Genomic DNA, 23,431 nt, shown 5'->3' with positions numbered 1-23,431 from the left:
GTCCCTTGTGAGGAAAGGTTTACTGTTGGCTGCTATGTGAGCCTGAAAGCGTCTGGAGACTGTCCTGACTCTTTCTCATCACACCATATGCACTTTGGAAGGCGCAAGGGATCGTTACGGGCGGAGTAGTGTCTACTGGCATGGTGGTGTCGAACTTGCCATGAGCAGTGCGTGGTTTCAGCTCTGACTGTTAGCATACGACAGAGCCCCTTTCTGCAGAACAGTATACGCTTGCATAATTTACGACTTCTTATTATACCAAAATTATGCATACACCAAACAATTAGGAAAAACATGTAAAAAGATCAAACCTTCATTTCAAGGATTTATGGACTATGTGTGATTTGAAAGATGATCTTTGGAAGACAGTGCAGATGCCGTTTTTTTTTTTTTCCTCATTTACAAACCAGGGATGATATTCAAAAGCGATAGCTACGTAGAGTCGCATAAAGATAAGATGTTCACACTATCAGCTCTGAGTTTAATGACCTGTGAAAGGTGGGAATTCAAGAGCACCCCCAGGATTTAAGCATGTGTGTGTGTGTGTGTGTGTGTGTGTGTGTGTGTGTGTGTGTGTGGTTCCCTTTGTCTGGCTCTTCTGCCCACCATAGACCTAACCAAGGATGCCCTGGCTACCCATCTCAGGATGTTCACATCCAAGGCAGGATTGAAGCTGAGCCAATGTCCCTAACCTCAGAGTGCTTCTTAATTGCCCACAAAGCGCATTCTCTTTTGGCCTCTTCTGTAATAACAAGGGAGTGGGGGTGGGTGAGGCTCCACTACATAAGATATAAGTTGCTCCTTTTCATCTACTTTTGAAAGGAGCACTTCCCTCCTCTGTCCTTCTTGCTCCCGCAGCCGTCACAGGGCAGTGCTAGGTATGTTCTGCAGATCATAGAACCATGGCCAGCAGGAAAAGTGGGGTGGGAGGGAGGGAAAGAGGGTGTGTCAACATGGACCAGAAACCATACAAACAGCCCCCTGGTACCTGTTTCTGTTTTCTTTTCATTTTCTGACACAAGGTCTCTCGTAGACCAAGATGGTCATGACTGGTTATGTAGCTAAGAATGACTTCATTTCTAATACTTCTGCCTCTACCTTCAAAGTGCTGGGATTACAGGTAGGTGTGTGCCACCTAGTACTTTTAAAGGCCATAAATGCAACAACCACAAATCCAACCCAATCCAATCCAAGCCAAGCCTCCCTTCCTCTCTCCAAGCCTCCCTTCCTCTCTCCCTCTTTTCCTCCTTCCTTCCCTCCCTCCCTCCCTCCGTCCCTTCCTTCCTTTGTTTCCTTTTGTGATTGAATCCAGAGCCTATGATACATGGTAGGAAAGCACGCTGCTACTGCTGCGTAAGATCCTAGCCCTTTTTAACTTTAGTTTTAAGAAAGGATCTTACTAAGTTACCTGTGCTAGCCTTCAACTCACTATGTAGCCAAGGCAGGACCAGAACTCAAAATCCTTCCACCTCAGTTTACTGAGGTGGCACAACAGACTTGTACCATAGTGAGAGAGAATGCTCCTTTTTGTTTTCTTGTGACAGGGTATGGCTTAGAAGCTCAGACCAGGGTAAAACTTAGGATCCTTCTATTTTAGCTGCTCAAAAACTAGGGTTACAGGTGGCTTACCACTACACCAGGGTGAACACTTTTCAAATGAGTGTATTATTGTCTCCTCATCCCTTCTATTGATTTATGGAACCAGGACTGCTGTAGAGTCCGAGCTGTTGTGGTTTGGTTCACATCCTGTATGGGCCCAGCTCTGAAACCTGGAGAACACAGAGCCTTCAATGTGTTCAGTTTCAGGCTGAGAACCCAGGGGTAGTCATCACAGATCATGAGTAGCTGAGTGCAGAGTGCAGTGAGAATGGCTTCAGCGGGGAGAAAGGTCCCTCCCTAGCAACAGTTACATTCAGAAAAGACAAGAATCCAGCCAGCAAGTCACAAGGCAGGCCCAAGTCTAATGAAAGCTAGGACAAGACGACCAGCATAGGATAGGAAAAGACAGACTGCAAAAACTCCCTCAAAATGCTGGTTGTAACATTTCCAAGTTCACCAGTCCAGCAATTCCAGAGAACATAGCACAGACATACATGAAACTCTCAAAGAAGAAAGCTAATGAGAATTTTATAAACACACACATGTACATATACATATATGTGGCTGGTGAGGGTGCTACTGCTAGAACATTTTTGCAAGGGCATTGTGATACTGTCCATCAAGGTTACACGCTCATCTGTTTTGCCTGCAATCAGCCTTTTCTACAGGCTGCATGCACTGACATTCGTGGGAGCTCATGGGAGCTTGGCTCAGTATTAGACAGTAAGAGGCTGAGGAGTCTGGGCCATCTTGCAGGAGCAGCTGAATGAGTGCAGGCACATTCATGCTGTGGAGTAGGACAGGACGGCAAAACACTCTGCATGAACCAACACATGTTCTAAACGAGATGAAGTCATGTATCAGCCCACCTAAATGCCTGGTGTCAGGAAGAGTGCAGCTCCGTTAGTTATAAGTTACTCCTGCAGGGAGGGAATGAGAGTTGCAGAGAGGAGAGGAAACATTCCCTAACAACTCATTTACCGCATCTGAGTCTTTGTTTATGACAGATGAAAACAAGCATCAGGCAGAGAAAAGCAATAAAAAGTTAGAAAGAAAAAAAAAACATGTTTTTAAAGTAACATTGCTAGGGTTGGGGATGTGGCTCAGTTGGTAGAAGGCCTAGTTAGCACACACCCAGGGGTCCTGCCCAGGACCCCTCCATTCAACTTTAGGCAGGGCATACACAGAAGAGTTATTTATGGAACAGGAGGACTCACTGTGGACACTAGTGGTGACATACAGCCAGGGGAGAGGATGAGGGTAAGAATTTCAGAAGCAATTAGCTCAGTGAAGCACACCTGACTCTCCTTCACTGAACCCTTCATCCTGTCTTAGGATGATCTGAGACAAGGCTGGCAGCCAGGCATAGTGGCACCCAGTGGCCTGCCTGCTGCTTCCTGCCAGAAGAGTGGCTCCTTGACACTCTGATTCAGTACTTTCTTTCGGAAACAACTCTATCTCCTAACTTGCTAAATGGAGCAAATACACTGGAGGCATAATTTTCACTCCTCGGCTTCCATCTCTACACCTATGATGAGAGGCCGATTAGCATCCAAGGATTAGAGCTATAAATGACTGACGCCAAGCAGCCGTTTGTTTTAACATGATTCGCCCACAAAGGTGCTGTCTACTTCTCCTTTTACCTGCAGCTCAAAGTTGGCTTGATCCAGGAATTTCTTGTTCAGCATATCTGCATACTGATTAATCGCTCGCAGGAAGACTCTGAAAGATCAAGAGAAAATGGCATAATTACACACCCCAGCTTTGGCACCTTTGTAGGTTTGGCATTTCAATTAGGTAGGACTCCAGACTGTTGAGAGTGTAAAGTCTCTAAGTCCCCGGTGAAGTTGGGAGGTCTTGCCAGTGAGAAACTCTCAGCATTATGTGCAGATCTTCTCTAAATTAATGAAGAAGATTAGTACCTACAGGATGAAAGAAATGGACCAAAATAACATTTAAAGCTAAAGCTAACATTTAAAACACATCACAAAAATACCCTGCTTTTCAAAAAAAAGAAAGAAAAGATGTAAATAAAATCCTTTCCTGAAGTTAAAACATCTTATTGCTTCATAATCAAATCCTTTAGTTGGCTTTGAAAGCATTCTTGGTGTGCAAGCTATGAGGCTTAGCATGATTTGGTACAATGTTACTGTACTTTGAGGTACCGCCATTATCATTGCCATCTGTCCTTTATCTAATTTCAATCACTGTTCACTTAATAAAAGAAAATTAAAAAAGGCTTTAAAGTAGATAAGAAAGTGACCTGGCAAGAATTTTAGAGGCATCGGGATCCTTTGATTCACTGATGTGTATCACTAGTTTGCATGGTGTAGGCACAGGGAGGCCAGATGAGGACATCGGGTAATCTGCTCTATCACTCTCTGCCTTAGTCCTTTCAATCGGGGAATGAGTGTAAATGAACCCGGAGCTAGGATAGTGGCTAGCAAACCCCAGTGATCCTTGTAGCTGCTGGCCACCTAGCCCGGGATAACAGGTGCACATGGCCATACCTAGGCTTTTACACGGGTGAGGGAGATTTGGACTCGAGTGTAAATGCTTGTACAGTGAGGGCTGGAACCCACTGAGCCATCTCTCCAGCCCTGACAATGTACAATTTTCGGCACATTTCTCAACACCTTGACTTCTATTTTTCTATGATGAAGTGTGCAATTTGGGCTGTCAGAGAGGACTCTGGAGGACTGTCTTTCCTCAGCTTGTTCACTCAGTAGACTTGTTTTATAACCCTTAAAAAGTGTTGACAACAGTAAAGCATAGTCCAGCTACTTCTTTGTAAATGGCATTCTCCCTTCGCACAAAGCAAGGATGCAAGAGGAATTAGCATCAGGTCACAGATAATAAACTTAATTACCTCTCCTCATTTAGACAGCAGGAGGCAGATACAATGTGAGGGAAATCTGGGTTACTTGAAATCCCTGTTCTCTGACAGCACTATCTCTCTAACTAAGCATGCTTGCAGAAGCTCCCTAGGCCCTGCCACCCAGAGTCAAGCTAGTTGAGCTTAGAGAAGGAAAAAGACTCTCCACCTGAGGCTTTAAAAGAGGCCTCTGGCCGAGCCCTTTCCACAGCATGTCCTGTCACCGCGCTTTCTGTTAATCAGGAGCTGCAGACATCATTCCATCAGAAAGGAGACCACGGGGTGTAGGACCCACACAGGTGTGCTGCCTGGCCCATGGTGGAGTTTGTGATCTCAGTCACTGGAGAAAGAGACACTCATCTGTATTCTTCCTTGGAGACATGAAGACATAACCAGATTGGAAGAATGGGTGTTTTTAAGTGTCCTTTAATGGAGGACCATGGGGATCGCTGCCTTGTCCATTAACCAAGACGGGGCAGCAGCATCCATCGGCCAGATTTTGCAAATCTAGGATGTCTAGTTACATCTGAGATATAGCTCTTGGTGCTGAACTCTGTAATTGGCTTAGCTGTCTCTTTAAAGCTGAATGCAGAATGTTTAGACATCCTGCCAGATTACTACATGGAGCACAGAACTAAGGTTATGCTTGTGCATGGAGGAAGCATGGCAACCCTGGCTAGCCTCTAGGAATACAGCACAGGTCAGAAGATGATCTTCTTACTTACTCCCAGATTTGGCCTTTGGGGGCAACGTGCTGCAGAAACAGAAACCACAGACCCACCTCAAGCCTCAAGATCTCAATGGAACACAATTCCCTGCTCTCACAAGAACGGACTTGCATGAAGTCCAAGAACTCCCCGCTTATATAGCCACAATAACTTTTCTGTTCTATTTTTTTTCCCTTCAGTATTTCCGGACATTCCCTAGAGTACACTACTGCCCTTCAGAGCCGCAAGTTGCTGTCCCCAGCCCTTGATGACAATAATGATGGGTTTTGCACAACATGGATTATTATTACAGGGTAATTATTTTGCCTCTAGATAACACCCAAACAGTTGCAATATGCTACTTCTAATTAAGCTCTGGAACATTTTCAGCTAGTTAAATAAAGATATTTCTCAAAATGCCCCTCCCCCTCCTTCAAAGTAAAAGAAACGCTGTCAGGCTGAAACAATATGAAGTCTGAACAAAAACTTTTTTAATGAACTGTCAGCTGAGAAAGAGCAGTGCTCAGAGATAGATTCTATAATTTAGATTCCCTATAAATTTTTTAAAAAGCCAGGACAAAACTCCAAATAACACAGAATGCAAGTTGCATGAAGGAAACTAGGGGACTGATCAAATAAACACTACAATCAATGCTGTAAACAAGATCAAATGGAACATGTGCTCAGCGTATCAGAGTAGGATGATTGCACAGAGCCATCACAGGCACGGATAAATAATATCCCACAGTTCACAGAGATGGGGTGAAAAAGCTGCTATGTCGGAGTCTTCCCGAAATAAATCAATTAGCTAATGATGCAAAAGGAAACATAAGCAGTGGCTATTTTGGGTAGGATGACCTATTAGGCACTGTAATCCTATGTTATTTGTAATAAATCTCAAACTAGGGAGCAAAAATGCAGAAAATCATATTAGAAGCTTTTGCACAGCGCTTGCTTTCGGTCATAGAGGGGCATGAAGAGGATCTCAAGTCATGCAACTAGACAGATTCATGATGCCTTGTTAGACTATATAGAATAAGGGCTTTCCTCCCAGTGTGACCAACACAGCAAGATCTCAATTGGTTTTGAGAGGAAGTGGCCATAGGGAAGGCAGATAGGTGGGTAGATAGATGGGCTTGTCTTTACACACTGGCGAGTCTGTCTCTGCTCCACACTGCTGGAGTGAGCTTAGAGTAAAAAGGAAAAGGAAAACAGAAAAAACAAACAAACAAAAAAACATCCACTTCTCTAACAATGGGTTAACAGTAGGTATTCAAATACATTGTTTTTTGTCTGCTTATGGTGGTTGTTTGGATGGGTGGGATGATGGATAAATGGAATGGATGAGCAGGTGAGTCTGTGATGTGTGGGTGAATGGTAAATGAGTGGGTGATAGAAAAGTGAGTGTCTGGATGCGTAAATGAGTGGATGACCAGTGGGGTGGATGGGTGGATGGATGGGCAGATGGGTAGTAGGTAAGTGGATGATAGGCAGTTAAGTAGTAAGTGAGTGGGTGGGTGGATAAATAAGTAGATGAATGGGTGAGTAGACGGCAAATGGATGGAAAAGGTGGCCTAGAAGATCAAAGTGACTCACAATGTAGGATCAAGTATTTAGTATTTTCTCTGTGGGGCCCCTGCTTTCTACACTGACTTTCTGGGCAGGGTTCAATTATTTTCAAGTTTTTGTTACCCAGGTTTCTGATGAGGATAAGCAGCAGTAGCTGGGCATTGCTCCCCCTTTCTTCTCTTGGTCTCCAGAGATCCTTCCATTCCTCTTTTTATCTCTGGCTCATTTCATGAGTGAAAGAATCTTGCCTTTTTCACATCAAGAGCCTCCAAGGCATCTCAGTGGATCCCTTGTCAGCGTGTGCATTCTGAAAGGCTTTGTTCCAAGGAACCATATGTTTACGAGCACAGTAAGAGATCTCTGTAAGCCAAGGTGAATGTTAGGAAATCCCACCAACCAAAGTCCCCTATCCCTCAGCTTGCTCCAGGACAAGGAGGTTAGGCAAGATGTGAGAATGTGAAAAAGATGCTTGCAAGGAAGAAGGAAAGAAGGCACCACAACAGGTAGGTGTTCTATTCATGCAGAAAACAGCAGTAGGGGAAAACCATCATCAGGCAAACGGATCAAGCTTTGTCCTATTCAGAGCCTGGATGTTAAGTGGTAAACTTCTAAACACCTAGTTAATGGTATGAAGGTTCAAATGTATTCATGGCTACTCTCCTAAACGGTTCAAATGATTAAGAAAAAGTTAAGCCTGCCTGAATGTAACAGAGCTCTTTTCAATCATTTTTAATCTATGGAAGGATTTATCTATAATCTAAAACTTTGGAAGATAAAACCCTACACAGAGATAAATAATACAGAGCGAATCAAAGGCAAATCATGTCATCCTAAATAGATTTTTAAAAAATGTCATCAGATTGAAAGCCTGCAAGTTTTATTTGGGAAAACCCAGTGGAAAGAAAGTAATCTTTGGATACTCGGCAACTTAGTCATGTGTCCAGGAAGGCAGGGTAGCATGCTCAAACCTGATACAACTTAATCTGTCCACATTGGGTGTACACATACATAGCATATGTATGGAGGTCAGAGGATAAGATAGGGTATCTGTCCTCAAGTGCTTTTTAACCTTTGCTTGAGACAGAGACTCTCATTGGCTAGAACTTCACCATGTAGGCCAGGCTAGCTGGCCCATGAACTTCCAGATATCTGCCTGTCTCTACTGCTAGAATTACATTTATGTACGCCACCCAGCTCTTCTTACATGGGCTTTGGGGATCCACATTCAGGTACTCACACTTACAACAGAAGGGATGTACTGACTGAGCCACCTCCCCAAAATTTTGTTTTAAAATTGTGCCAATGTGGGGGGAAAAACATACAACCACAAAGCCAATATGATTCAACTAACTAAACAACACAGGAGATTCTCTGACAACCTCTTCTGCACGAGGCAGTTAATGCTCAATTCTATTCCGTCAGTCTCAACTAAGTTTAACTGTAATTGACACAGTTACACACTTGTATAGTTAAAATCTTCATCTAATTGTATCTATACATCTGTCAATCAACAGCTTCCTATGCATGTAAACATTTAGCTGTGCACCAAGTCACTCAACATCACAAAAGCATGATGAGGATGTAAGGCGACAGATAGATTAATAAGGATAATTCAACCACTCCACAAGATGTACATATGCCACCAGAACACTCTACACTCCGTGAATATATAAAACAAGTGCCAATTAAAATTAAGTTTAAAAGGAAATGTTACATCAACGGAAGAAGCAGCTCAAGTTTCTGAGCAGATCATGAGAACAATGAGCTGAGGTTCCAGCCAGTTCTCGGGAACTTTCCAATCTACAAGGCTTACCTAGTTCAAGATTTTGAGACTGAAAGTGGAGAAGAGACATCACTACATAGCCCATGGCCATCAAACACTGTCTTCTTTAGGCATGCTATGATGGATGGTTAAACAGAGTTTTGAACTTGGTTGTCTCTGAAATCTACTGAGACTCACTTTTGGGGTGGGTCTCTGAAGGCACTTCTAGGAAGGGTTACCACAGGGCGAAGACCTGCCCCAGCGTAGGTGGCACCTTCCAGAGGCAGCCCATCTACGAAGCGGTCCTAGGGCAAAGTGGTGCTGTTGTCACCCTTTGCTGACTTAGCAGCCCAGTTTCTACAACCTTCTACTATGGACGGAAGAACAGCAGCTCTCCAGGAATTCTCCAGGCCTTCAGCACCAGACAGGGACTATTGAGGCACCTACTGTCATGGCCTGAGTAGCAACAGGATTCTCAACTACCCCAATGGGTAGAAGATAGCCAATGTTCAATTACCCAGCCCATATTGTCTAAGCCCATCTAATAAGTGCCTATTGTAATATATATTCACTCCTTTGGTTCTGTTCTTCTAGAGAACCCTGAGTAACAGGACACATCAAAGAATCTTAAGTTGCATTTGTTAAAAGGAAGTTGTGCCCATGAGTATTTCTATGCTCTGAATAGAACATAGAACAGAATAGAACAGAAAGAGGTGCTTTCTGAGTTCTAAGTTTCTCACCAACATGAAGCTTACAGAGAGCTTCCCAAGGCTCTGGCCTTTCTGCCACAGTCCTATCATGACCTTGCTCAGGGTCACAGGATGTGCCTGCTCTGGTGGGAGACCACCCAGAAAGGATCAGGCAGGTGATGTATGGAGTACTAAAAGTAACATAGCCCAGCTCAGCTGAGGAGGGAATTTAACAAGTGGAAAGTCTTCAAGAGCCGGCATATGTACAGCAAGGAATGGCCAGGCACGGTGGCTCTCACTTTTAATCCCAGCACTCAGGAGGCAGAGGTAGGCGGATGTCTGTGAGTTCAAGGCCAGCCTAGTCCACAAAGTGAGCCCAGCACAGCCAAGGCTATACAGAAAAACCCTGTAAAAAAAAAAAAAAAAAAAAAAAAAAAGCACTGTAAGGACTGTCTCCGTCACAGCTAGCTTCTGGACATCTTTATTGTCTCTTTTACCTAGTGCTTGTTGCTGCTAAAACTCAAGTCAAGGTGCTTGAGTTTCTTCGTCATTACAAAGGAAAAAATATGGAGAACGGTGCAAAGCCTCTAGGGAAATGTAAAGCCAGTTTGCAAAAACTGTGAAGCTGAGGGTTTTTCCTAATTTCTTCCTCAAACTCACTTTAACTTACATAATTAGATTGCACAGTTCAATATGAGGGCATTTGAACACTTCTGGCATCAAAACAAGTTGCTTTGGGGGAGAAAGACTGCATCCTTTACTAAAATGTTTTGCCCAAAGTGGGTAGGAAAAAAAAAAAGAAAGAAAGAAACAAATTAGAAGTGACAGATCCCATCCCGGCAGGACAATGAGTCAAGTGCAGGATCTGGAAACGTGCCTTCAAAGGATTTTTGCAGAATTCAGGAATGCTGGGGGAAAAGAGGCAAGCTAAGGAGAAGTGATGACAGAGAGGCAAAGAATGCCACTTCAATTAAATGGGAAGGAGAGGTAACGAATGCTTTATTTCAGCAAATCAGTGCGGCTGTCCAGCACCCAGCTTGGCAGAACAGCTTTCCTGTCAAATCAGAGACCAACTAGAGTCAGCAGCTTCCTGTTGTGTGACCTCTACTTGGAAATGGCAAAATCATATACAAATGAGGTGACTTCTAGGGGGGAACCCTAGTACAGTAAGTATGAGGACTGCATAGAAACCAAAGGCCTGGTGCTCCAACATTGAATCAGCAAAATTGTTTGGGAAGACTGATGTCACTAGAGAGCCAGCTCAGTTTGAAATTAGAGTTAACCATGAAGTATGGGGTGTAATCATGTTTGCAGATGGACAGCAGAGGTAGAATGGAGTCCCAGGACTCTAACCTATGTGTAGCTGGGAGATCCCAAATGTAAAGACGCCATCACCACCATTTCCTGTCTGCACAGCTCTTGCCACAGTTTCCCAAGACTTCCTCATTTCTTTTTCAAATCAATAAAGACGTTAAGCATCCATGAAGCTTGTAACTAAAATCCTAGTTGCTCTGAATTTTTTTTTTTAACCCTGCCTCTGCTGGACAGTGTGGTAAAAGATGGGGTTTGAGTTGCATACAGGAACTCAGAGGATTTTCTGGGAGAGGACCTGTCCTGGATCTAGGTTGTGCTGTCCTCACTGCAAGGTCTCCAGGAGCAAAGATGGCTGTTGTCTCATCCTTTAGCTCTTGCTAAAGAAGTGGGGTAAGAGTCATGCCCTGTCCCATTTTCACTGAAATACTACTCCCACTCAAGGGCTCTTTAGGGCTGATAGGGCCATGCCAGGTGGCTGCATCCTGCCTGGATCTTATGTTTCCTCTTAACACCTGACCACTCTGCTTCCTGATGCTCTGTTGTTACAGGTAATCTCTTGTTACAGGCACTGCTGTGTACCTTCATACAAACCATGTTATTTAATGAGTTAAAGAGTTATGGGGTATGAATTATCCAATACTTTACACACAAGCAAACTGAGGCTCAGGGAGGCCAACACCACATTCCTGAAAGGGAGCTCGAGCCTGGGGCTGAGCTCCTGGGACCTGACACCGCTTTCCTTAGGAACCCAAACAGAGTGGTCAGCAGGACCCAAGTCAATTCCTGCACTTGCTTTCCTTTCTCATTGTAGCAAGGATAGCTTCTAACAGAAACCTAAGCAGACAATACAACATGAGCCCCCCAGGCTTCATAATTATTAAATTCTGCCTATTGCTGTTTCATCTACATGTCATCCCATGTATATGTGTGTGTGTGCGTGTGTTTGTGTATAATTAGGGCAGTTTTAGGTGCTCAGCAAAAGTCAATGGAAAGTAAAATGTACTAGGTGATGCCTCTCTCCCAGACATGCCCAGCCTCCTCCAGTAGCTGATAGTGGTACATTTTCAACAATCTATGAAGCTACATCATTTTCTGAGCTCTAGTTATTACCCGGAGTCCATGGGTTACATTCCTGTTCACTCCCCATGTTGTGTGTTCTGTAGTTCACAAATGTACAGCAGATACCCCTATTATAGAATCATATGAAGCATGCTCACTATCCCAAAATGTTCTGTGATCCACTTAACCTATTTTTCCTCGTTCATCCCTAGCAGCCCTCAATCTCATGTTTCTGTATAGTTGTCTCAAGTGAAGGGAGGAAAGGCTTCTTCTGGCTCACAGTTCAAGGGTGAAATCCATTATAGTGTGAAAATCATGGCAGCAGGAGCTGGAGGCAGCTGGTCCTATCACACCCACAGCCAGGAATGATGACTGATGAATGCATGCTGCAGCTCAGCTCCCATTCTCTACAGTCCAGGATTCAAGCCAGGGGATGGTGCTACCAACAATGGACAGATCTTCCCACCTTAATCAATGCAATAAGGTTAACAAGATAATCCAACCCCCCACCAGCACCCCAGGGGCCTAAGTCCCAAGTGATAGTTGATTCTGTCACTTTGACAATTAACACTAATCATTAGTCTTTCTCTGTGTGTATATGCACATATGTGTTTACTCTTTTAAAAACAGTACAATATAAATAACATATGTTTGATCATCTTAGCAAGTTTAAGGCATGCATTTCAGCAACTCTAAGCCATCATTGCTGTCCAGCTGCAGAGTTTATCTTACAGGGTGAAGGCTGAGCCCTTTAACAGTGATTCCCTACTATACCCATGTCACTGTCCTTGGTAAACTGCCTTTCCACCGTCTGACTATGAATTTGACAACTCTCAGTACCAAATACGAGTGGAATCATAAAGAATTTATCTTCCAGTGAGTGGTTTGCTTCTCAAGCAAAACACCCTCAAGGTTTGTCTTTGTGGCTGTGGGTGTAACAATCCCTTCTTAAGGCTGAAAAAACCTTACTGTAAAAGTCATACTATGTTTGCTCACTGACCTGCTGACTGGATATGGGTTCTTTTCAGCTTTTGCCTAATATATGTACAGTTATGAGGCTTATTTCAATGTCTTTGGTTTTCCACCACCTGGAAATGGCGCTGGTCACCACAGTGGTGAAAGCATTAGAGGCTTTCAAGGAACAGCCATGCTATTTTACAGGGTGGCTGCACTGTTTTACTTCTCTAGCAATAGCACATAAGAGTTCTATTTTTTCTAAGTCCTCATCAAGGCTTTCTATTTTCTCTTTTGGAGTTCTGAGATTAAATCTCATTAGAATACAGCCATACCTATTCCTTAAGAGAGGATACATGGATGTCAGCCCAATATAAAGAGAGAGACTGACAATGGGTGTGGGTGGGATGGGATGGAAAGATGCTGGTCAAGGAATACATAATGAGTTAAATAGAAGGAACGGATGTCAAGAGATCTTTGTACAGCAGGTACCTGTGGATAAATGTGTTCTTAAAAAACTGTGAAGAAAGAGACTGTTAAATGCCTCACAAAAATGGCATCAGTGTGGGTTAACTCATATGTTAATTAGCTAGATATAACCATTCCACAACTCCAAAACAACTATGTTCCACAGGATAAAAACAAGCATTGTTATTCATCCAATAAATAATAAAAATCTTACTAAGGCCATGAGCTACCTCTCTCCAACCTCCTTCTGCTCACTCTCCTGTGCCTCCCACCCCTGCCCAGCTAACCTATGGCAACTTCATAATAAGTGTTGGTTTTAGTGACAGTCTGAAGAGTAAGGCAAAAGTGATCCTCCAGCAGACACTGGGAAGGGAGGGGGCAGTCTCTAATGATGGTGGAAGCAGGGAACAGAGTACATGGTTTGACTCTAAGAATCAATCATGGTAAGGAGGGGAGGGTCCTGGTTGCCTCATAGGGTCCCTCAACCAACATCCCAATGCCCTGCACCATCCTCCCTCAGGCTGCCTCTGTGGTTTCCCTCATCTTTCAATTGGATGGTTCAAGGACAATGATGTTAGATGATAGAAGATGGAAGATGGTTTGGCTGGAGGCAGAGACAGAAGCAGGAAGCAGTGATTCTTCAGGCTCAGGCACAAGCATACGGATTTTGCTAGGGTGTGAATATCATCTTCTCCCACACCTGAGTCTTTTCTGATCTCGAGACACCCATGAACGTGGGAGGGTCGGAAGAGAGCTAGGCGTTTCTGTTCAAGGAGATGAAATGTTTTGGGAATAAGCAGCAATGTTGGTGGCACAACACTGCAGATGTAATTAATGCCACTGAACTGCACACCTGTAAATGGGAGAAAGGCCAATTTTATGGTATATATATTTTATAATAATAAAGAAGAAAAGCATAAGAGGGAAAGGAAACAGCATTTGCTAGAAACTGCAGCAGTGGGAGCCATGATTTTCCTCTACCATCACTGTGACTCAATTCCATGCTTAAAAAAAAAAAAAAACCCAAACAACAACAAAAACCCTAAACTAAACTAAAGCAAACCAACAAACCTGGGAATAAGAATGTATGCCTTTCATTCTCTAAGCCCCAGGCTATTCGGATCCAGGAGTCTGAGGGGCATTGATAAATAGACATAAACCAAGACAAAACCAGAAACCTGAACACGGAAAACAACCACAAGCCAGGAGCCTTGGGCCCTAGGGTGCCTGTCATATAGCTTGGGAGAGGGTCAGCCACATGCCTTGAGGAGCCTTATCACTAAGCAGGCAGCAGGGGAGCCTGTACAGAATAAAATCTAGTACAGATGAATGTACCTTGTGAGGACCCCCGGGGTGAGCTGTAAAGTTCAAGGCAGAGATTCATAAGAAAAGCCAGCAGAACAAAGGACAAAGCATCTTTCAAGTCAGCTCATGCTCGGATGGCCCAGCTCTGCCTAGGACTCATCCTGGAGCATCTGCAAGACTTGCTTAAGGGCACTTTAATCATTTAGCAAACTAATGTAACTTGCTCCAGGCTCCTTTGCCATGGGCTAAAAACTGGGACAAGATTCTTTGGCCACTCCAGGGGCCCAGGTGCCTGTGAGTGTTCTGTGAGCAGCTACCTGGCACTTGGCATTTTCATCTTCACTAGAGTGTGCCTGATTCCACTCACTACCAGCTTAGTTTCCCGTGCTTGGGCTAAGGAGGGAGGAGCTACTGGGTCTATGTGAGAGGGGCAAGAGGTAGGGGGCACTTTCATACTCCAAAGTATTATAAAGACACAACTGTACTCCATATTGCAGAAAAGAATTGAAGGCTACTTTATTAATAGCTTAGTGCTTCAGTGCTAAGCAGTTGATTTGTTCTGAGTAAACCTCGTCTCATTCCAGCTCAGATGGCCTGGAGGAGTACAAGGTCAACAGCAGTCTAGTTTAACTAGGCTCCAGAATCCAGGAACTGCCAGATTCCAGGCATTTAAATAACGAGAGAAGAGGGGGAGAGGATTGCAACCAGAGAAGCATAGACACCTCGAGTTTGAGGCCTCAGCACCCACATAAAAGTCAGGCACAGAGCTAGAGACAGGTGGACCCCAGGACCCCACTAGCCAGCCATCCTACCTGATACGGTGAGCTCTTGTGCCAGTGAGAGAAGCCCATCTCTAAAACTAAGGTGAAGAAACGGCTGAAGAAAATATCCTGACATCAGTTTCAGATCTCATGCAATCGCACTGGCTTTGCAGCTTCTTCTGGCTACTACCAAAGGAAAGCCTGAAGTCTCCAGCTGCTGTGCAATGATGGAGGGGCCTTTGCAAGAGACTAAGGTCTCCTTGCTAAGGTTGGGGGCACAGGGGATTCAAACTCATGGCCTCATGTTTGTGCGGCAGGCACGTTACTCCACAGCTCCCAAGCTGCTTCTTTTTAAGGTCTGCTAATTGTTGATCTTAATTGTGGCTCCTTTACAATGCAAGGACCACCAGAAGCATAACAGTGTGTGTTATCTATGGTTCTACCACACTCAGGGTGTTGGGTAAGGGGGGGAGGGGATTGCCCCAGGGCAAGGTTCTTGATGGTCATGCTGGAGCTCCGCTGACCATGGTAAAGTGTCATGGAGCCACAGACCTCAAGGCCAAATGAGTTGTACAGGTCTTGCTGGCACTGTCTTTCAGCCTTGAACTCGTGCAGAGAAAGGTTCTCCTTGGTTGGCCCTGGTGCTGACTTGAGTGTGTGAGAAAAAGTGGAGGAGAAGCCAGGAAGATAAAGCAGGAAATACTATAGTGTGCCAGGCTTGAGAGAAGGGACTTCCAGAAGCTGCTGTTCTGCCATCCTCTGAGTGACACTTCTTATTACCAGGCATAACCTTATTCTGAGCCTGTGAGGCCATCTCATTCTAAGCTCATTTGCTGGATGGATTCAGTGTAGCAGCCTAGACCACGAGAGCTCAGGCATTGAATTATGATTTTCTTCCCCTTGCAGTCCAAAAAAAAAAAAAAAAGGCATCTAAAAAGTTGCTTGTATTTACATAATTGCTACGAGTCACAAAAGACAAAAGGGAGGTCAGGCCTTCTTCATCCAGTGTGATCTCACTCACTAAGTAGTTGGGCCAAGGCGCCCTGTGCTATGTTACAATCCTAAGCAGACAGGAAGCTGGATAGAATCATGTCTTTTCTTTGAGGGCCTCACAGCACATCCCAGAGAGCAAGCCCACCATCTTATGCAAACAAAATTTTAGTGGTATAGAATAATCCCACACAGAGCTGAACATGTGATATATCATTTGAGACTGAGTCTTACGTAGCTGATGCTGGCCTAAAACTCTTTATGTAGCAGAAGTTGACCTTGAACTCCTGATGCCTCTGCCTCCACCTCCAAGTGAGATGAGAGTTGAGTATGGCAGTATGGTGAGTTTCTAGTCTGGGGCTTTATTGCATCCCCAACAAGCACTTTATGAACTGAACTACATCCTCAGCCTTGTAGGCAACCATTTTAACAAATTCACTCAGCAATTCATTTAAATTCTTCAAGGAAGGAAGACATAGCCACTGACCGCAAGCCTAAGATCAGCTTCTGGAACTCACCCTAGTAAACTCATGAATCCGTCCCTATTTTCAGATGGAAATTTGCTATCTTTTACTATTAAGACCACTTGACCCTGCTTCATCTATCCCTGACATAGTCTCCTGATCTTTGGAACACAGCTACCAAGTGACCTTGACCTTTTGTCCCATAAACGCCCAATCCTAAGATTTGGAGAATAAATTCAAGTCTTGATTAGTGCTGAAAGTAAATCAGTGTGACAGTTAGATGAACAGCATGAGAGACAATCCTAAATGTCTTGAGTGAGCTATGAATGCCCTGACCATGGTTCTCTAGCTCACTTATCTACCAAATGGGTCCCAGGTAGCAAGAAAAAGTGATCTGAAAGTATGTACATATCTAAGATAGGGCACTGCACACAGTCCAAACTAAGTGTGAGCAAGCAGGTGAATTGCTTCCACACAAGCAATTCAACAGAAAGCTAGTTGAGAGCCATGTCATATATAGTCAGTTGGCCAACAACCCTTAACTAGAAAAGTACATTCTAAGATGAGTAGCCTGGACAAAAACTACCTGCTTTGGTTCTGTTTCCTTGACTAAGAGCTCAAATGCTAGCATGTTAGAAACTATTTTATGAGCTTTGAGCTTTCTTATGAAAAAAAAAGAAATGACCACAAAATAGCCACCCTTATTGAAATCTATGTTATGTGAAATATGTAGACACCCATAGACATTTTGGGAATTCACCAGTCTTCTGTGGAAATAGGTTATGAGGATCTAAAGAGCTCAGTGTCTAGGGATGGTATCCAAAGCCTCACCATATACTCTAGTATTAGGCCATGAGTATAGAGAACTCAAATGGTGTAATGACGACCATTGACTGAAACCAATCTTGCATCTGGCATACTTTTTCACCTGCCTGGAATGGTTTTTCATATAGCACAGGAAGGGCATGACAGAAGGGGTTTTAGGAAGCTCAAGAACACTACATACAAATAGACCTATGCGGCTGACTTTGGTTAGAGACCATCCCTCTGGTAGCAAAGTAATGAGGACATGGTTCAGTAGCACCACTTTTGAAGGCGGTAGCTCAGGGCTAGGGAGATAGCTCAGCAAATAAAGTGCTTGCTGTGCAAGTAGAAGAACCGGAGTTTGGATCCCAGCACCTATGCAAAAGCTGGGTGCGTTTGGTGGAGTATCTGTAATCCCAGCTTGGGGGAGGTAGAGATGGCATCTCAGGAGCAACCCAATCAGACAGACTCGCTAAACAGGGGTTGAACAACAGACGATGCCTCAATTTCTAAGGCAGAGAGTGATCAGAGAAGACATTCAGCATCAACCTGGAGTCACCACAAGTGCACACACATGTACCTACATACTCAAACATGCACACACACACACAAATAGAGAGAGAGAGAGAGGTGGCTCACAGGATCTTAGCAGATACCATCTATATGCCTCAGCTTTTGGTTACTGTTACAACATATAACTGAGAGACTATCTGAAAGGAAGATTTCTTATGGACTGCAGTGCAAAAGTATACTGCTAAGACAGGCACAACATAATAGAAAAAAAAAAAAGCTGTTCACCACATGGTGGCCAGGAAGCAGAGAGAAGGCTAGGAAAGAGCCAAGTACAGAATAAACCTTTCAGAGGCACCTCCACAGTGACCTACTTTCTCTAAACAGGCTGCACTTCATCATAGCTCACAGCTGTAAACTCATCAAGGAATTAAACCCTGGATGAAGTCAGTCGTGGCATGAGTCAATTGGTGTCAGCAACATAGTGCCAAGCCAAGCCTAATGCACACAAGCTTTTTTGGTGGACACATCCTACCCAAACATTGGCAATGACCAATTTTAGATACAACTATGGGGCTCTCTCCCAAACTGGCATGACTTCAGGTGGCACAATGGCTTAGAGAGAACACGGCCTGACATGACCCTGACGTGCCTTGGAACCTGAATGGAACCACTCAGAGGCAGATCCCTTCTTCTGTCCCTCAGAAAATCTACCTACCAGGTGTTTCTGAGTTCTGATAATGGAGAATTACTTTAATGACTGACTGATTAATGGGACAGGCGGATGACAGTGAAGCTCATTCATGTTTCTCAGGAGACATGGCTGGTGCTTGGTTGTCAACTGAATTTGCAGTGGCTGATTTCTTCTCAGCTCATCTCTCTGTCATTTGCAGCTCAGGAGCAGAAGGCACCTCAAACAGATTTTCTTTCCACAAGGGGCTCCCATGTGACAATTGTTTCTTGATCCCATGACAACTGACAGCTGTCAGCTAAGCTATGGAGAACACACAGCTCCTACCTCTCAGGATCACCAGCTCAAAGCAAACAGCCCCTGCTCACACCTCACCCTGAAGTGACTGCACGAACTCTGAGGTACAGTGGCTTATTGTGGATCTGGCTTTGGCTCCATCCACCAGCGAGAGGTATCCTAGACACCTGCTCAGGTGCTGGGATGGACCTAGGACAAGGGCAGGCTCTGTTCTGGAGTACAGGAAACATCCCTGCTTGGCCACCTGCCATGTTACCTGCTAAGCCCAGAGCTCACACACTCTTTGATTGTTAGTGGGAGGAAGCAAAGAAGGTCCACTACATGTTTGGACAACTCAGCTAGTAGTAAAACCAGCCACACCTCCCACCTCCCTTTTCTGTACACTTCATGAATCACTGCTCACAGGTATCAGAGGGGAGCTGAACTCCTGGCCCAGCCCCTTGCTAGAGAACACCCCACAGGCTCAATCAGCTGCCCGATAGCATCACAGCAGTGCCTTGTGGGGAACTCTGGCATTTAGACAACACAGCCACAAGACTACAATTAACCAGTTAATTAATTAATTAGAGATAGGCTATTTTTTGTACCCTAGGTTATCCTGAAACTTACTATGAAGTCAAGGGTGACCTTGAGCTTTAGCTCTTCCTGCCTCTACTTCTTGAGTGCTGGAGTTACAGGTCTGCCCCATCATGCCTGTTTTATATGGCTCTGGGGAGAGAATCCCAAGCTTCCTGCATGCTAGGCAAGCACTCCACCAACAATTCCAGCAACCCCCTTCACCGTGCAGTATAATTTAAGTGGCTTGCCTTTGCTTCAATGCACTTGGCTAGAAGGAAATTTGAGCATTTTGATCAAGTACCGGAAGTACCCGTGGGAGGGACACCCACACATCCCCAGGTGGCTGGGAGGAAGGCATGGAAGAGACAGAAAGATGCAGAGACAATGACATCTTTAAACTTACTTGGAGAGACTGTGGGGAAGCCAGCATCCCCAGTGGCTCTGGTCTAATTCTTGTGTCTCCCAAATTCAGAGAGTGAAATCTTTATAGCATTAGGAAGTGGGCCTCTGGGAGATGATTAGCTGAGGGTGGGGTATCCAGGACTGTGATTGGTGTGTTGGTAAAAGCAGCCTAAGAAAACTCTCTCTTAACCCTTGAAGTATTATGAACTTGTCATAGTATTATCATGGCCAGCATCACCAGACAGGAATTTGCCTCAACTTGACCTTGGATTTTCCAGTCTTTAAAACTCTGAGAAATGACCTTCTATTGTTTTTAATCCTCTAATCTTTGGAATTTTGTTACATCAATCTAAGTGAGTCAATAATGATTATCCTAGGCACTGTGATCACAAATCCCTGAGAGCTGAGCTAGCCACCCAAACCTATGCTGTCAAGGCCACAAGACTCAAGGAGGGCACCAGAGACTTTTACCCTCTGTACCATTTACCAAGATCAGAAAGCAAGAGGAGGGTGACAAGTGCAGCAGGACTAATGGCCTCAGAGTTGGAAGGTCTGGAAGGAAGAAGATCGACTTTCAACCCATGGGAAGTGATGGTGTAGGTCATCATTTGACTAGACTATTCCATAGGGTCCCTAGAAAGGAACGTAGGGAGATTACATGACTTTTGGAGAACTCAGAGTTGGTGATAGAGTCTGGGCCAACTACAGAGTGAGGTACTCGGGTGTGCTCTAAAGATGACAATTTTATGCTCGACACATCGTGCCCCAGAAAGTGAGTAGGACACCTGAATAGACGTTAGAGGACCAAAGAGAAGAAGGAAGACTGAAGCAGGTTGGGAGGTCCCCTTTTAAGGGACAAGGTACACTTGTTGTCTGTTCTTGGGCCATTCTATTCTGCTCTTGAGTCATTCTATTGTCACAAGTACTGAACAGAATCAAAGCTGTATAGTCGCGAAGAATCTAATGGTGCTTTCACATCTGGATAAAGCAGCTTCAACAGAGCTGCCAGCTAGGACAAAGCCAGAAACATAAGCTGAATCTAAGGTGAGGACAGTAGTCCTGGTCTTTGCCAAATTATTATGAGGTCCTCCAGCAGACACCAAGGCCTGAGTCCTCTGCTCCTCCAGGTAGGATGTGTCAGGCAGAAGAGAAGAGAAAATCAGCATGGTGTCTGCTTAGGGGAATCTTATTCTCAAAATAGCTGAATTGAAAAATATTTAGAAAATGTGTTATAATCAAATTCATGTAGCTAAGACCTTAGGTATTTAATATAATGTGTTATCCTGTTTTTTGTTTTGTTTTTTTTTTTTTACAGGATAACAGTCTAGAGGCATTATTGTTATGGTCAATAATTTCTGTATAATGCCAACCCAACGTGGGAAATTGGGAGACTTTTTCTGAAACTGGGAGACTTTATCCAAAATTGACCACACAGGTAAGATTTCCAAAACTTGAAAGTACACACACATGTACATACATGCACACACACAGACTCTACCAATAATAGCACCATGCTCTGCATCATTAGCAGCAGTAACTTTTCCAGCTTCTACTGTCACTTGAGCAAACTTGCAGATATTCAGCATACTTCACTGAAAAAAAAGTTAAAGCAAATTTCCATAGTAGAGCATAGGTCTACTACTATTATGGTACCCGGCACCATTTTATTATTAACTTCTTAGCATCACCTGGATAATAAAGTATTCCAAGGAACATCATTATAACCAGCCCTGCTAAGGCACAGTCACCATCATAAAGCAGCTTCAAGACATTCCTAGGGGTGTGACTTTGAAGTAGGAAAGACAGAGGGCCTAGTGATGTTACTGAATGCCCTAGATGCCATGACACATCTTCCCTTCTGCTTCTAGACAGCAGATGTTTAAAAGGAGCCCCAAGCGCTGGAAAAGCTGTTTTCTTTACAGAAGCTCCCAGACAGAGTCCATAGTCTTAATTTTTCCTGTAGGTTCCCATGCATCATCTGTGACCTAACCACCCCAGGACATACAGCAGCACATTCTAGGGACCTAGGAACTAGGATGTGCATACCTTGAGGTCCTTGTACTATGCTTGCCTTACTGAATGAAAAGTTACTGGGGATTAGAACTCCACTACAGAGTCCAAAGTACTAATATGGAGTCTCCCCACTAGCTGCAGGCACCTGTGTCTCTTCCTTCCACTGCACAATGCTCATTATTCTTCCATGCTTGGGGTCTCCTTTCCCGAAAGGTAGGTGTCTCAGTTTAATTTCCTGTTGCTGTGAAAAAAATGCCCTGACAAAAGCAACTCAAGAGAGAAAGGGTTTATTTGGCTCACAATTCCAGGCTACAGTCTATCGCTTTGGGAAGTCAAGGCAACAGGAACTTGAAGGATTTAGTCATATCACATTCATCATTAAGAGAAGAGGGCAACAGAGTTAATGCATGCTGGTTCGTACTTAATCCGTTCTTTTTTTTGTACATAGTTCAGGACCCTCAATCTAGGGAATAGTGACAGGGACTTACCTCCACCCCTCAACATAATTGAGACAATCCTCCAGAGACACACCCATAGACCAACCTAGTCTTGATGGTTCCTATGGATAGTTCCTTCCCTACAGTGTGTCAAGCTGACAGTTCAAAGAAACCATCACTACTGGCATTCACATGAGAGTCAGTTCTGCAACCTCCACACTAGATTTACACAGATCACAGCCTGAGAACAATGTGTCTGTTCTCCACACCACATTTTCTCTATCTAAGAGTTCAGTTCCTAAATCAGCGGACTTGCTCTATTAAGAATCACACCATAAAGAGGTTAAGTCTCCCAGGCCATATGGTCTCTGTTGCCACTACTCACCCATTGTGCAAATGTGGCTACAGTGAACACAGGGGACTATGTGCCAAACCAGCTGTGTTCATGGACACAGAGGTTTGAATTTCATCTAATTTTCAGATACTAGCAAACATTCTTATTTTGACTTTCCCCCCTAATCTCAAGGTACACGATAGTGAAGTAGTTTGGCCAGTTTATCTATTCCCAGTTTAGGGTTTGTTTTTATCTATTTTATTTTAATATGTAAGAGTGTAGTAGTGCATCATGTGCATGCAGGTACCAGTAGAGGCCAGAAGAGAACACGGGTCACCCTGGAACAGGAGTTACAGGTGGTTGTGAGTCACCTGATGAGGGTGTTGAGAATCAAACCTGGATCCTCTGCAAGAGCAGCAAACACTCAGAACCACTGAGCCATCTCTTCGCCAAAGAGAAGCCATGCATGTGACAGCCTCTGTGGGCCTCTCATTCTCTCCTGGCCTTTCACAAGGATATCAGACATTCTGTGTGTACCAGAATCTGTGCTGGTCAGGAAAGAATGAAAGGCTGACTTTCAGGGAAAGGGGAGGGGAAGCAAACAGGAGGCAACACAATGGGAGGGGCCACTCACCACACAGGGGCACAGCACTGCTTCTTAGAATAATGTCCTGTGTTCAGCCCCAGGGACCCCAGATATCAGGGAGGTTTGAGTCAGGTGAAAGGGATGTTGGAACTTGGAACATAGAGCCTATGGGGACATTGGCATTTCATCAGGATAGACAGAGAGGGAAAGAGAGAGAGAGAGAGAGAGAGAGAGAGAGAGAGAGAGAAGGAGGGAAGGAGGGAAGGAGATAAGAGAGAGATAC

At 44.3% G+C, this 23,431-nt stretch overlaps 1 protein-coding gene across 2 annotated transcripts in view; it reads right to left on the bottom strand.

Moving 5' to 3' along the window:
* Dock1 (dedicator of cytokinesis 1) overlaps window positions 1-23,431 on the bottom strand; it is a 494,434-nt gene that overhangs the window by 91,062 nt on the left and 379,941 nt on the right. For both annotated transcript variants that reach the window (XM_060381413.1, XM_060381416.1), the window contains exon 30: window positions 3,243-3,321. In XM_060381413.1, coding sequence (XP_060237396.1) covers window positions 3,243-3,321 — 79 coding nt within the window. The remainder of the gene's footprint in view (window positions 1-3,242; window positions 3,322-23,431) is intronic.

The sequence above is a fragment of the Meriones unguiculatus genome, chromosome 1 (assembly GCF_030254825.1).
Source record: "Meriones unguiculatus strain TT.TT164.6M chromosome 1, Bangor_MerUng_6.1, whole genome shotgun sequence".
Classification (NCBI taxonomy): Eukaryota; Metazoa; Chordata; class Mammalia; order Rodentia; family Muridae; genus Meriones; species Meriones unguiculatus.
Note: the sequence above shows the minus strand (reverse complement) of the source record. Positions and strands in the feature narration are given on the sequence as shown.